A 15,149-nucleotide genomic window follows, 5' to 3' on the forward strand; every position below is an offset into this window, starting at 1 on the left:
ATAACTTAAATAACCCAAATAATATTTTGTAAATAGTTAAAAAGTGATAAACTTTCTAATAATGATTATAAATTGGCTAATAAGGTTAAATAAATATCAAACCTAAATTGTATTAATAAATAAACTAAATTTCAATTTTAAAATAACATTTTTACTTCTACTTATAAAGTTATGTCTTTAATTTTTAACAGATTATACTTAATTTATTAGATTAAGACGTTGTTGTATGTAACACCATTATCAATTTAAAGCTAAAACTTTTGAACAGTTTGGACAAGATACTTAAACTATTAATTTAAATATAACATTACAATGTCAAATTAAATATAAATTTCAATTCCACTTAAAAACCCAATGAATATTTTTTGAATAGTTAAAAATGATAAATTGTAGTGCTAAATGCAAAAACTAAATTATAATCTCAATTCAACTAAAATGTTTCCTAAAGATATTTTTATAATCGTTAAAAAATTTCAAATAAGTAGCTTAAAATAACTTATAATAACAATAGTTAAAAATAACTCTAGATAAATGATTATATTGTTACTTTTAAAATCAAAAAACAATGTTTGATGTTTTAAATAATTATAATTATAGAAATTAAAATGTTAAGAAAATAAATTTAAAAAAATTAATTAAAAATAACAAAAACTATAAATAACATTAAGCCATATATTATATTTAATGTTATTCATGAGTAACTCGCAGGTAGAAGTCATTCAAACGATTGAGATTATACAATTATAATAGATGTATATATTATCATATAATTCAAAATAATCAACATATTATAAAAAATTTCAAATAAGTAGCTTAAAATAACTTATAATAAAAATAGTTAAAAATAACTCTAGATAAATAATTATATTGTTACTTTTAAAATCAAGAAACAATGTTTGATGTTTTAAATAATTATAATTATAAAAACTAAAACGTTAAGAAAATAAATTTTAAAAACTTAATTAACAATAACGAAAACCATAAATAACATTAAGCCATATATTATATTTAATTTTATTCATGAGTAACTCGCAGGTAGAAGTAATTCAAACGGTTGAGATTAGACAATTATAATAGATGTATATATTATCATATAATTCAAAATAATCAGCATAATATATCATTTTAGTATACGGACTATTATATCAAATTTAACAACAACATTATTGTTATATTAAAAAAAACATATATTTGTAAAGATTTCAACTATATAGGTGTTTCTACGCAACGCGCGGTCATTCGTCTAGTATCTTATAATAGACGCATTTTTCTAAGCACCACATTGATTTGAAACTCCTTTGTCTTTTCATATTCTCAAATGACTTTTCAAATGTTTTCTAAGTAATTGATTTAACATTAAACACCAAACATGCTATATAAACTCTTACATGTAAGAAGGATGTCATAAGAAAATGAAAAGAAAAAATTTCAATAGACACAATTCTTTTAGAACGTATTTGCAGTGATGATGTTCCTAAAAGAGCTATACAAGTTAAGGTTGGGGATGAATGTATCATTTTTACTCATAGATTGATCGTGTTATGTTTTTTTTCTAGTAGTATAAATGAGACCATTCAAAATCAACTGTTTAGAGATATTTTATTTTCTCAAACTATACCATTCAAAATCATATGTTTAGAGATATTTATTTTCTCAAACCATAATGATTTGAAACCTACATAACTTTTTATATTCCTTAATTAATAACATTTATAATATTTATAAATTTCCAATAATTTTTTGCATTTTCTTATTATATATGTAGTTATATTAATACTTTTTTCTTACAAAAAGTCGTCATTTGGTTGAATATATTGTGATTCAAAAGTTTTCATGTAGTTGAAGCATTCACGATCCAAATATGATGATTTAAAGAAATGGGTTATGTCGCATCGATGGTAATTGTAATATGATTTTTTCTTTCAACCAAAAAAATGAATCTTTTTCTATTCTTTCTTTATATTCAGTTTCTCATTTTATCTTTATATGTAATTTGTGTGTATTACTCAATCTTGAATGTGACCCTCCAAACATCAATGTTTTGCTTGGAATATCTTTCTGATTCTTCTTTTTCAAGAAAAACATTTTGATTGCAAGTTAGTGAAGAATTGTCAATAAGTTTCTATGGTTGAATGGTGTTAAATGAAAAAAAAGGATTCAGAAAACGGATATAGGTTTTCTTTTGTTTGAGCAAACTAGACGAATGTTAGTTTTTCCTTTTGATTTAAATGTATATTTATGTAACATTTTTATTTATATATTCAACCACCCAATGTTCTTATTTATTTGATTGTAGTTTTTCTATTTTGATTATGTTTATTTTTGTTGAATCAAGAAAGTGACCCCCTTAAACCTCTCAATCCGAAGTCTACTTCTCTACCACAACGGATCTTTTGCTACCGCAACCTCAAGTGAAGAAGTCATCCGCAACGACCTCATCCGCAACAAAGACTAGTTATTTTGTTTCTTAACTTATCCGTTTACATTGTATTATCCAGTGTGCCTTGCATGGAAAATTTATCAGAAACTTAGTCTTTGTTTATTCTCCATGTAATTTCTCGAGACTCTATAAATAATTAAATAGAGATCTATACTTCTGAATGAAAACATATCTTATCTCTCAATTACATCTCTCCATTCTCTTAATATCTGAATCTCTCTCTGAATTCTTACCTTCTTATTCTCAAGATCTTACTGAACTTACTCTCAAATACATTAAGATCAAAATCTTATATCTCCTTCGGAGCAAGTCCTTGTGACTTCACTCACTTTAAGCTGATCACATAAATTAACTCGGTTTGAATGCAAACTTTGCTAAGAATCAGCTTAGTGTTTACTTGATATATAACTTGTTGTCATTTACATTTCCTTTAGTTTTCGCAATTACATTTCCGCAACTAACAACTCTAAAAATCCTAACTTCTTATTCTTGTTGAGCTTAATGATCCTTTGAGATTAACTTCATTCCGCAACATATAACTTGTACTAATTTTTGTTCAAGTGTCTCAAAAGTTTTTCTCTCAACAATTGGTATCAGAGCCAAAGTGGTTGCTTTTTAAACAAAACTCTGATTTTGAAAAGCCTTCTATACCACTAAAGCTTATTTTCTAAAAAACTCAAAACAAAAAAGGAAAAATGGCACAAGCATTATCATTAAACGATTCCAACATTGTTGGTGGTTCTAATCGAGCCCTAATACTTGTCACAAATGAGTATCATCACTTGTCCCAAAGGATGGAGAGGAATCTGAAAAGTCTTGGACGAGATGTGTGGAGATCCAGAGAAGAACAACCTCATGTTCCCATTCTTACTCCAGTTCAAGCCGATGGTTCCCAAGCCATACTAGGAGGAGGTCAAGCTGCAATGAACCGTCCCACAAAAGATCATCTTGATAAGATGGAAAGTGGTGCAATTGCTTTCTATGAAATCTCATGCGGAGTTGCTCCTAACAACTTCGACATTATCATCAATTTCAAGTCATCCAAAGAAATCTGGTATGTCCTCAAGAACTTGTATGAAGGTTCTGAGCAAGCTCAAGATAAGAAGCTCACCACCGCACTCAACGAGTTCAACAACTTCAAAGCTCATGCTGGTGAAAGTCTGGAAGACTACTTCAAAAGATTCAACCTGATTGCCACAAAGTTGTCAGATGTTGGCACCGTCCAATGTAATCACGAAACAAACCTTCAGTTTCTCAATGGTTTGGGTAAACACTGGATTACGGCAAAAATGATAGTCCAAGGAGATAGAAAGATCCACTCATTATCTCTCTTCAAGTTATATGGTGAACTTCAAGCACAAGATTCAATTGTGCTAAAAGACTGTGCAGACTTCGGAGGACCAATTGCTCTCATAGCTCAAACCCCTCCAAACAAAAACATCCAACCTTACTCTCCCTCGTATGACAATCCACCGCAGTTATACGAAGATGATTCAGAATATGATGATGATGAAGAATTCCAAAATGGTATTGCCCTAGTTAGCCAATAGTTTAACAGGCTACCATCCTCATCATTTCGTAAAAACCAGCAATTCTCTAAACCTCCCTTTAACCGTAACTTCAATCCACAGACCAATCATTCTCGTTATCCCAAAAATCCTCACCCCACTCACCAGTCTCTATAATCCAACAACACTCATCAATCCAAGGAGGCAATGCAGCTTGTCAAGCCAATTCACTCTGGTACCTCAACCGAAGACAAAAATGATGTTATTATTTGTCACAAATGCAACAAAGAAAACCACTTTGCAAAAGATTTTAAAGCCAATGTGGTGAAGGACAGGGCATTTTATCTTAGAATGGCTCAAGAGATGGAAGAAAAGGAAAAGGCAAGGGCATATGTGGCCTAAGTTAAGAGGGATCATCAAGTTTAGTCTTCAGGAGATGAAGATGAAGATTTTAACAACATCAAGGGCAAGGGAAAAATTTGCATGATGGCACCTGCTGATGAGGATGGGTCAACCAAGCTGGAGAAAAACTATTGCTACATGGAAAAAGATGAAACTCTTAGCATCATTGAACAAGTAAAACTCATGATCCAATCTAATAATTATAGCATGCATGATTGTCAACCATTCTTAGACAACCTTAATGCCACTTGTGTTGCCGTCCTTTCAGACTATAACAAGGCCCTAGATGAGAAGAACATAGCGTCCCAAGAAATGTTTCATGTGATAGGACGACTAGAAGATAAAAGACTCAAAGTTGCCATGTTAGAAAAGGATTTAGTGTTAGAGAAGGATTCCAGAATGTTGTGTGAATCTCATTTAGGAATAGCTTTGAATCAAAGGGATCTAGCCGAAAAGGAAAATGTACACTTAAATCTTTTAATTGAAATGTTGTTTAATGAAAGTGAAGCTATTGAAAATATTGTGAATAATGAGACCATAGATAACACATATAATTGGGGTTGTTCCAATGGGTATTCCACCGCAAAGGATTCATCACCCCGATTTAACAAAGACCGTCCCTATGTCCCTCTGGATCGAGAGTTTCATTTCCCAGTCAATGAGAAAACATTCCCCGAAGACATTAAAGCCCACTTCGATAGACTTCATAATCTGAGCAATAATTGTGTCATTGAGTAAATTCTTCCTGAAACCTCGGATCATTCATGTGATCAAATACCCATCATTGGCACAATTTATCGCAATTCTCAGACTTCAATTGTTGATGAAGAAATTCTTATGGAAGGACCGGGTGAAACTGTAAATTTTACATCTTCATCATCAGACCGCAGTCCCATTCTCTGCAGTCTCAGACCTCAGTTGTCCAAACTGCCTTCCATAAAATGTCCATCTAAGGAACCATATTTGACTTACTTTGCGGTAGTTCAGTCTTCCTTACCACAAACCGAAGTCAAAAGCACAGTGACAATTCAACCCATTCTTCATGAGTTACCCATAGAAATTTTTGAATATGGTCAATGTTCACAAAGTCCAAAGTCTTCTAGTTTAGAGACTCGAGTCCACTATTTCAAAAACAATCAAAGTTTTCAAAGAAACTGCAGTTGAACACTACTGACTGCAGTTCTCCAAAAACTCGTGCAAAACTAGCTTTCAAAGAGGAACTTAGATCTCGTGGTAAAAAGCTGGAAAAAAATTTCAAAAACAAAAAACAAACCAAAGTTTCAAACCAAAAGAGTCCTGAAAAACATGTCTCAAATCAATTTTTGAAAAAAACTGTAGTTTAGGTTTTAGACAAAAAGGAATGTACAGTACCAAAAAAATTTCAAACTCATCTGACAAATCCCAAAAGAAAGTTAAGTCTTTTCGAAGGTATCATTTTCAAATCTATTCCTTGAACGACCCAAAGTGGAAAAGGATTTTACCAACTCCTACACCTTTTAAGTCACATCAAGTTTTCAAAAGAACACAACCTAGGAGACCTTTATGTGCTCACACTTTCTTAAATCCCAAGGGCATCTCAGTCAAAACTTTCAGAACTCACTCTTGGATTGGTTATAAGACTCACACCACACCCTCCGGACATCTGACCAAGTACAGTGTCTAGATGAATGATAAAAATCTTTCCTTTGGATTTTATCATCAGAAAAGGTCATTTCAAGTCCAACCTTGTAACTTTCCAAAATCTCGTAACTTTCCAAAACCTCGTAACACTACAAAAGTTCACAAACACCTAGGTCTAGGTCTCAAGATTGACACGAAACCTGTTCCTACGATCCCTGCTCATGCATCTAAGAAGAATAATTCACTTGTAACCCCGGGCTCGAAACTTGTTTGATCTATTGCATGTATGATGTGTTTTAGTATGTGGTATTTTGGGGAACTCACTAAGCTTTGTACTTATAGTTTGTTTATGGTTTCACGTACTTCTGGTTTAAAAGGGAAGGGTCTGTCTTGACCGCAGCGCATACACCCATGTTTTGCTGCAACCTTATGATTTTGGGATTGTACTCTGAGAACTGTTTTTATAAAATATCTCTAAGTGTTTGAGTAAAGGATAAATTGGTGTTTTTAATTGTATTAAAAATGAAATTTTTACCTTGATATTTTGGGATGTTACACAATAGATAGTTATAAAATAATTACCAACCATATATATATATATATATATATATATATATATATATATATATATATATATATATATATATATATATATGTCATGAGGTTTAATAAAGAACCATTATTATCAAGGAATCAAAGAACCAATAGTGAGCGTCAGAAATCATAATGATCAACGACCTAATGGATGTACACTTCATTTTTGGGGGATTAATCTAGACGATGTAATCTGAGATGAATCGTATTGATAATGATAAGACCAAACCTGAGAGGCAGTTTCACCTTGACACTGGACACACATACATCAGATTATACCATAAAACCCACATATTTACCAAAAAAACTCACCTTTTTTCGTTTAACTTTTTTTAAGCCATATTTTTTATCAAAAAAACCCGAATATACCATTGTTCACGATTTTTTATCATCTTTCCATAGAGATCAATGTTAATATATAAAAAAACATTTTTTTCCCGAAAATCTCAATTTTTTGTCCTTTATTAATAAACATCAACATTGATTAAGAAAAACAACTTGATCAATTCAGATTCACACTGTTAATCTAAAATATAAATATTTCAATTTTAGCATTCACAATGTGAATCTGACTTAATATTTCAACTCTTTGACTATTCATAAATTAAATGAAAATTACATATGAATCGAAAGATATTTTCATGTAGTTTCATGATATTTTAACAAATGGGCATATTCATAAAAAAAATAAAAAAATAAGAATTATATTTAGAATCTCTTTTCGTTAGAGTTGTGATTAGTTGTAAATTAGTTTAGTAAAATCAATAAATGGATATGTTCACATTGTGAGTATGAATTGTATATAATTTCATTTTCAGAATTCACAATGTGAATCTGACTAACTATTATGCACACTGTGAATCTGAGCAGATTTACAATGTAAATCTGAATTGAAATTTCGATTTTTTTTAAAACATTAATATGAATATATGTTTAAAGAGTACCAAAAAATATGAATTTTGTTATATTTATTAATTTTTTTCAATAAAAAATAGACATTTTTTTTTAAAAAACAAATAAAATGAAGTGAGTTTTTTTTTTTTTTAAAAGTTCATTTTTTATATGTCAATACAGGTTTCTATAGAAAGAGGACGAAAAATCATGGACAATAGTATATTCGCTTTTTTTTTTCAATAAAAACATGGCCTACAAAAAATTAAACTAAAAAAATGTGTGTTTTACTATAATCCAGTGTATGTATGTACATTCATTGTAAAAGTTTACAACCCTTCATTTTGCCGTTGATCACTTTAAATTCCGATGATTTGGATTGGTTCTTTGGTTCGTTGATTAGTAATGGCTTCTATTGAATTTTTGTCTGGTATATATATATATATATATATATATATATATATATATATATATATATATATATATATATATACACACACACACACACACATCCCCATTTTTTTTATTTGGGGATTCCCATCACCGTCTCCATCCTCAGTCAACTTGGGGATTCTCCAATCAAAATGTTTGTAGGTTTCGGGTTCACTATCGGGTATAGGCTTTTCGCATCCCTAACCGTAATATCATAAAAAGCATTAAAAATGTACTATTTTCAAAATTGAGTTTTCATTAGCCATAGGGTAAAACATATATTTTTTTAATTTTTATTAAAGAAAATCAGAATTACTTCCTTGAAAAGTGTGGGTTTTCTAGGTCAAAATAGTGAGGTTTTTACTTTTTACCCACTTTGTTCTATTTGTTGTAAATATCCTCAATTTCCATCCTGACCATCTCCATGTAAAAACTATTAAGCAAAGTATAGGGTCCATTTTAGGTAATTTATTCTCTATGTTAGAAGCGTAAACATGGAAACTTATGTGGTGTTTGTTTTTTATTTATAAGCTCTTTTAATCTTTTATGTTTAGAACCTCTTTTAACATTTTATGTCTACACTTCCTCCATCTTCATCTCCGGAGACAGGTGACCAATCTGTATAAGTTTTTTTTTCATAATCTTTTGTTTCTATTTTCACTCTTTGTTTGGATTTTTTTTAGTGCTTTATATATATAGTTGTAAAAACGTGCCATATTAGAGATCGAGGGCAAAATGGTAATAATGATACTGCTATGAAATGTGGCAGTTTATCTATCTGTCACTTCTAAACAAGAGAAATAGTTTGTCTACCGATTTAGGCACAATATGTAACCTGTTAAACCTTTTTGAATTTGAAATTAGTTCATGAAAACAATTACATATAGATATAGTGTTTAATGAAAAGGAAGTTAAGATTCTGTAATCAATTGTTGAGAACAATGGAGAAATAATAATAATAATAATGTTGAAAATGTATGAAATCAATACATGGAGAATTTGGCTTTGGTGTTTTCAAATACTTGTTCAGCAATAACTGCTCCATTTCCATCTGCTTTTTTAATCTCCATATGAGCCTTTTGATAAAATCCAGTGCCTCTTAATGCATCTGCAATGAAATCATCAAACCCAATTGCAATTGCTGCTTCCGCTTTTGCCCCATAAACCAACCTCTGCATTCACACAAATAAACTAAATAACGAATCTTTTTTTAGATTAGAGGGGTAAAATGGTCATTTACACTCTTTGTTCACGCAGAACGTAAAAGCTTGTTACAAAAGGGACAGATTTGTTTATAGTGTCGTAACTTTACTCTCATTTTAAGATAAAAGGGTAAAGATGTCATTTAGATTAGAGAGGAAACTGCACCTTGATTCTTGAAAGATGAATGGCACCAAAGCACATAGGACATGGCTCACAAGAGGCATAAATCTCACAATCAGAGAGCTCAATTTGGTTGAGTTTTTTACATGCCTGAAATACACGGTGTAAAAATATATAAGTAAAAAAAAATAGAATATACACAAACAGTTATCAAACAGACAGTTATTTTTTATTCATTGGACAGAAGGAGGGTATAATGGTCATTTACTATTATTTATTGGTAAAAATGAGTCTAACTAACCTCTCTTATTGCTGTAACTTCAGCATGAGCAGTTGGATCTGTGTGTTTTAAAACCATGTTATGACAACTCACAACAATCTCATCTTTGCAAACAACCACTGCACCAAATGGGCCTCCATCTCCATTATCTACTCCTTTGTAAGCTTCTTCAACAGCTTTTGTCAAGAATTTGTGATCTCTATCCTGTACAGCTGCTTGACAATTACCAAATACACACTTGACAACAATTACACTAACAAATAAAATATTTAAAAAAAAGCATGAATCTTCAGAATGTCTCATAATAAATGCAGAGTCTTTTATGTGGATTTGCCCTGTAGTTATAGTTTTGATCCACAAGACTTTCTTCAATCTCAATTTGTGTTTTAGGCATGCTTCTACTAACATGACTATGAGTCAATTGTTGCAATTTGTTGTGCACCAAAGAAGGGTATAATAGTAATAACAAAATAAAGATATATAAGAGCATCTATGTGAAATCAAATGCAAGTGACTAAATAAAAAAATTGAGTAGCAGTGGATCTTATCTAACCTTGCTGGTGGCCAGAAAAAGCTGAAGCAACAGATATGGCTCCGTCTTTAGTTTCAACAACTGCTTAACAGAAAAAAGAAGAAAAAAAAAAAAAACTGAGTATGAGCATCCATAGAATGGAGCAGATGAATATAAGAAGAATCATGGGGAAAAAAAGCTATGTATAAGGTAAGCGGAGGCCAAAAAAACTCAACAACAGAAGTTTTCTTAACTAGTTGATTCGCTTTTTTGATTCAAGTAGTTCCTAATATTTTCCAAAAATTAGATATGTCTCCTTGTAACACAATATCGATCCACTTAGGCCTATAACTGATGATGCTAAAAGAATTGAGATAGATCTCAGAAACGTATGAATAAATTCAGAACAAACACGTTGACAAAGCAATGAAAATGCAAAAACCCCCCAAAAACTACGATCTAGTGTTTAAGTTCATTCACATACATTTAACTTCCTAAATAAGGAGATCAAGTCACCGAAGAAGAAAGCATATATATACTTACGGAAGCATCTGAACCCTAAATCCTCAGATTAATTCCTAATAGACAATCCGAGCAGATGTCACGGAATATCGATCTCATAAAGTAAATACAACCTAAATTATCGATCAAATAGAGAAAAATCAAGGAATTACTTCCATAACCCCAAATAAATTAAACTATACGAGATAATTTCATGTGAATTGAAGATCGGAAGATCCCGATGAACATAGCATGATGTGAGCTACTGAAGGTAGATGAAGCATGGGCATTTGAAAGAGATACTTACTGTTAGCTTCCTCCATGATGGAATTTGACATGAAACGATTAGGTTTTGAATCGAAGGAACAAAGGGGTTGCTTTTGGACTTTGGTTTAGTTGAAGAAGATTTGGTGGTAGTTGAAAAGATGAAGACAAAGAGAGGGAAATAGACACAGTTGGTTCCGAGGAAACGGTGCACGTGCATATTAAGCGGCGTAAAATAACAACTATCGTAAACTACTTTATATTATATACTCCACTAGTTAATTAAAATAATAAAATAAATATAAAGGATAAAATATTTGAAAATATTAAACTTATAAGAAAATAAATAATAATAATGAATTAGTATAATGAAATTGTTTTTATCTTTTAAATTTAAATAAATATTTTAAATAAATAAAAAAAACTAATAAGCTTTAATTTTGAGAATTTTGAAATTAAAAGATTAGTAAAATAGAAAAACTTATAAAATGACACGTGAAAAAAAATTAATTCAAAATAACCACAAAATGATATTTGACAAATTGAACAAGAGTGGCAAATGACAAAAAAAAATCATTTGCTAGAGATGATGATTTATTTATTATATTATATAGACAAAACTACAAAAATGGTCCTTGTGGTATTTATTTTTTATGAGGTTTAGTCCAAACCTCTATTTTTTTTTGGTTTGATAGTATTTTTGGTCATGTTTACATGTGGAAATGGTCCCTTTGAAAATTGAAACGACTAAAGTGCATCTTGATATATTTTTTATGTTTTTTTTCTATTTAATTTAATGTTTTATTAATAATAAAATGGGGCCCACCCCCCCCCCCCCTTCTCTCCTAAGAAAACCCACACAGTTCTGCTCAGAAAACACACATAGGAATTCAAACACGCAGTTGGACCTAAATCTTTCTTGACTGTGAATGTCATCGGAGTTTCCACCGGAGAGAGGTAGAAGACGAGACTACTTCACAAATTCCTTTGACACATAATCAACCACCTCCGACAATTACTTTACATCCCCATCTCACATTTTCAGACCACAACCGAAGTTTCAACCGTCGTCGCTCACCATAGTCGAATCGTCACCGACCCCCGTTGCCATTTCTCCATCACTCTCTCTCACAGGTCTGCTCAGATCTGTTTGTAACATGCCAACGGATAAACCAAATCAGATCCGTCTGTAACATCCCTTTTCTCACCATTGTCGGACCTTCACTGCAACCAAACCTAATCAAACCCAAAATTGATGTCAGATCCAACATTTGAGGATAAACACACATGTATACATACACACCAAATCATACCAAAAAAACTCTCTCACTGCTCCTCCTGATGAAGATTTGTTATATGCAAGTAAATAATATATCTTCAAGAGCGTTCATGATCAGATCACTTTCGAGATATCATGTAAGATATCGAGCTCCAAAGCTGCTCTCGTATCCACTCCTGCAACACTAGATGTATCTACTCCTAAAACCCAGATCCTAACATCAACCGTACTTTTAACTTGAACGATCAAAACGGTAAGTGTGCTACACATCCACATCCATATCCACATCCCAACAGTTTAGAGAAGAAAGTACCTCAATCTAGGGCCGGTCCAGATTGTGGGCAATCCGGGCGACTGCCTAGGGCCCATGACTCCAGGGGCCCAAAATTTATGGGCTATGTAGTGTATATATATAAACCAATTATTACCAAAATGATTTTTAGGAGTTAAAGTTGGTTCAAACTCAAACTAGCTTAAAAGATAAATAATTTAGCTTGCTTGTTATAGTTAATTGAACGTATTTATACTGAAGAATAAATGATATTTTTTTTTAATCTTTATTATATTTGTCTTTAAGGGGCCCTTTTTTTTCTTTTCGCCTCGGGCCCCATATACGTTTGGACCGGACCTGCCTCGATCAAGAAAACGAACTAGGTCTAGCGGAGTCAAAATTGAGGAAAAAATTATTCAACAACAGCCCTTTACTCTAAATGTGGTAGGAGGGATTTTGAATTCTTCAAATTCAATCCATAACCTGGTTTAAGAAACTGTGAGGAATTATTTACCACCATTGTTAAAGGATTTGCTCGATTTACAAAACATGGGTGGTGACTAGGGATGTTATTCGGGTTGGAACCGAACCGAACCGACCCGAAACCGAATAAACCGAAAACCGAATAAGGGTAATTGTATGAACCGAAAACCGAACTAAATAAGTAATACTGGTTTGGTTTGGTTCGGGTATTATTCGGTTAGGTTCGGTTCCAACCCGAATAACCCAAATAACATGTACAAGATGATTAAGGAGCCGAATAACCCAAATAACATTTATATTGTGATTATAAATATTGTATTTTGTATTACTTTTGTAGCTTATAATAAACACAAATAACATGGATAACACGGATTAACTATTCTTGATATATAAAATGTAAAATCCAACCACCACAATCTTAAGATATAGTTATTAAGCAACATATTAAACACTAAACATTAAACATCCAAAACACCCAAAAATCTATCTATAAGTTTATAAGTTAAAATTAAACATTACGTGGGTATTTTTGGTAACGATTGATAGAACCCAAGACCGAATAAGCAATCGTGCAAGGGGAAAAAATGTGACTTTTCATATTCGGTTCGATCCTTTTGGACCGAATAAGCCCTTATTCAGGTAACCCGGACCGAATAAGCCCTTATTCAGGTAACCCGGACCGAATAACCCGAAAACCGAATAAGCCTTATATAGATACCCGAAAACCGAATCAAATTGTTTATTCGGGTCTAATTCGGTTCGGTTCGGTTCAGTTTTCGGTTCGGTTCGGGTTTTCGGGCCAAATTCTCATCCCTAGTGGTGACAATTTCAGGGAATTAAGCTCATAAGGGATGAATTTTGATCCTTTTTCTCTTTTCTAACAATTTGTTGTTGTCTTCATATTGATCTGAGTTTGCTCCATGGCTGTGATGGCAACTGTGCAAATAATTCCAAGGAGCAACTGGGTTTTTTGATTGGGTGGAGGTTAATGGAGATTGAGGTGAGGGTATTGAAATAAACAGAAAGGGAGAGAGAGAGAGAGAGAGAGGGGGAGGGAGAGAGAGATGGGGTGGATATGTGCGTCCAGTTTATATTTAATAATAATAATAATAATAATAATAATAACTAGAAAAGATTCCCCGACGTTGCCGGGGTCGGAAGGTATTGCTTTGTAAAGTAAAGTAGCATCTTGAATTGCATTGAGATAATCTAGTAAAGGAAGATAAACAATGTCATCCCGGAAAATATAGACAGTTGCTTTTTATCCGTTAATGTGAGGGTAATTTGGTCTTTTCATGTAGTAGGGACTGAATTTGTCACCATGGGTAAGCCATATGGACCATTTATGTAATTTTGGCGGTGATGGTGGTGGTGGTGATGACAGATGGTGGGTGGGTTTATGGTATTGGGTGGGTATTTTCTAATAAATAAAACATTAATTTAAAATTAAAAAGAGAATGTTAAATATGGTAAACCACAGAGACCAATCGTGTAATTTTGTCTAACAATAATAATAATAATAATAATGAGGGACCATTTCTGCCAAAAGACTAAATACTAAAATGTGAGGGTTATGAAAAATTCAAACCAAAGTGAAAGGGTTGTTTGTGAACAAAAGCATAAAGATAAATGGTCAATGTTATAATTTGGAGGACCAAAACTGCCAAAAAAATAGCTACTTTACCGTTAAAATCTTTCATAACTTCAATATATAATAATAATAATAATAATAATAATAATTTTAAAAAGTGAAAGAAGAATAAAAATTAAATTCATTAAGAGTATAAAAGTCTTTTTAGTTTGGACAGGGACCAAAGTTGCAAGTAAACTAACTCAAAAGGACCACCAACCCAAAAAAAATCGAAGTTTAGACTAAACCTCAGAAAAAATGCATACCACAAGGACCATTTTTGCAATTTTGTCTATTATATATAATTAAATTATATTATAAATAATAGAGTAATTTACAAAAATGGTCTATTTGGTACGTAAAATTCACAGTTTTAATCCAAATTTTAGGTTGCATCCTTCTGCTTTTCAAATCTTGCAAAAATGGTCCTTCAAGCGAATGTCATTAGAAATTAAAGGTCATGGAACATATATATTTTTATTATAGGTTTCTATCTATAAAATACAAGGATCAATATGTACTTGGACAAATAAGTGATAAATTCCTAAATGTTAATAGCCATCTTTCATACCTCCATGGATCTAGATGCAACGCCACTTCCTTTTTATCTTTATCTGGGATATAATCGTCTCTCTCTTTTAGTAGATGTTGCCACCATCATTTCCACTAATCGTCATAACACCACTTTCATCTTCTACCAACATAGCTACCATCTTCATG

General features: G+C 31.9%; 1 protein-coding gene across 1 annotated transcript; it reads right to left on the reverse strand.

The window, feature by feature from the left end:
• Positions 1–8,718: 8,718 nt before the first annotated feature.
• LOC111909865 (guanosine deaminase) lies at positions 8,719–10,990 on the reverse strand. The gene is made up of 5 exons (XM_023905634.2): positions 10,810–10,990; positions 10,044–10,103; positions 9,512–9,702; positions 9,256–9,360; positions 8,719–9,059 (listed from the first exon to the last, which is right to left on the reverse strand). Exons 1-5 carry the CDS (start codon positions 10,838–10,840, stop codon positions 8,871–8,873), a joined length of 576 nt encoding a protein of 191 aa, XP_023761402.1. The 5' UTR covers positions 10,841–10,990; the 3' UTR covers positions 8,719–8,870.
• Between the last annotated feature and the right edge of the window lie 4,159 nt (positions 10,991–15,149).

The sequence above is a fragment of the Lactuca sativa genome, chromosome 4 (genome assembly GCF_002870075.4).
Source record: "Lactuca sativa cultivar Salinas chromosome 4, Lsat_Salinas_v11, whole genome shotgun sequence".
Taxonomy (NCBI): domain Eukaryota; kingdom Viridiplantae; phylum Streptophyta; class Magnoliopsida; order Asterales; family Asteraceae; genus Lactuca; species Lactuca sativa.

Excerpts from the sequence above, each read along its gene's own strand:
- LOC111909865 (XM_023905634.2), bottom strand. The coding sequence starts at position 10,840 with ATGTCAAATTCCATCATGGAGGAAGCTAACA. Across the intron at positions 9,361-9,511 it reads AAGTTACAGCAATAAGAGAG|GCATGTAAAAAACTCAACCA; the intron begins GTTAGTTAGACT and ends CGTGTATTTCAG. Across the intron at positions 9,060-9,255 it reads TTCATCTTTCAAGAATCAAG|AGGTTGGTTTATGGGGCAAA; the intron begins GTGCAGTTTCCT and ends GTGTGAATGCAG.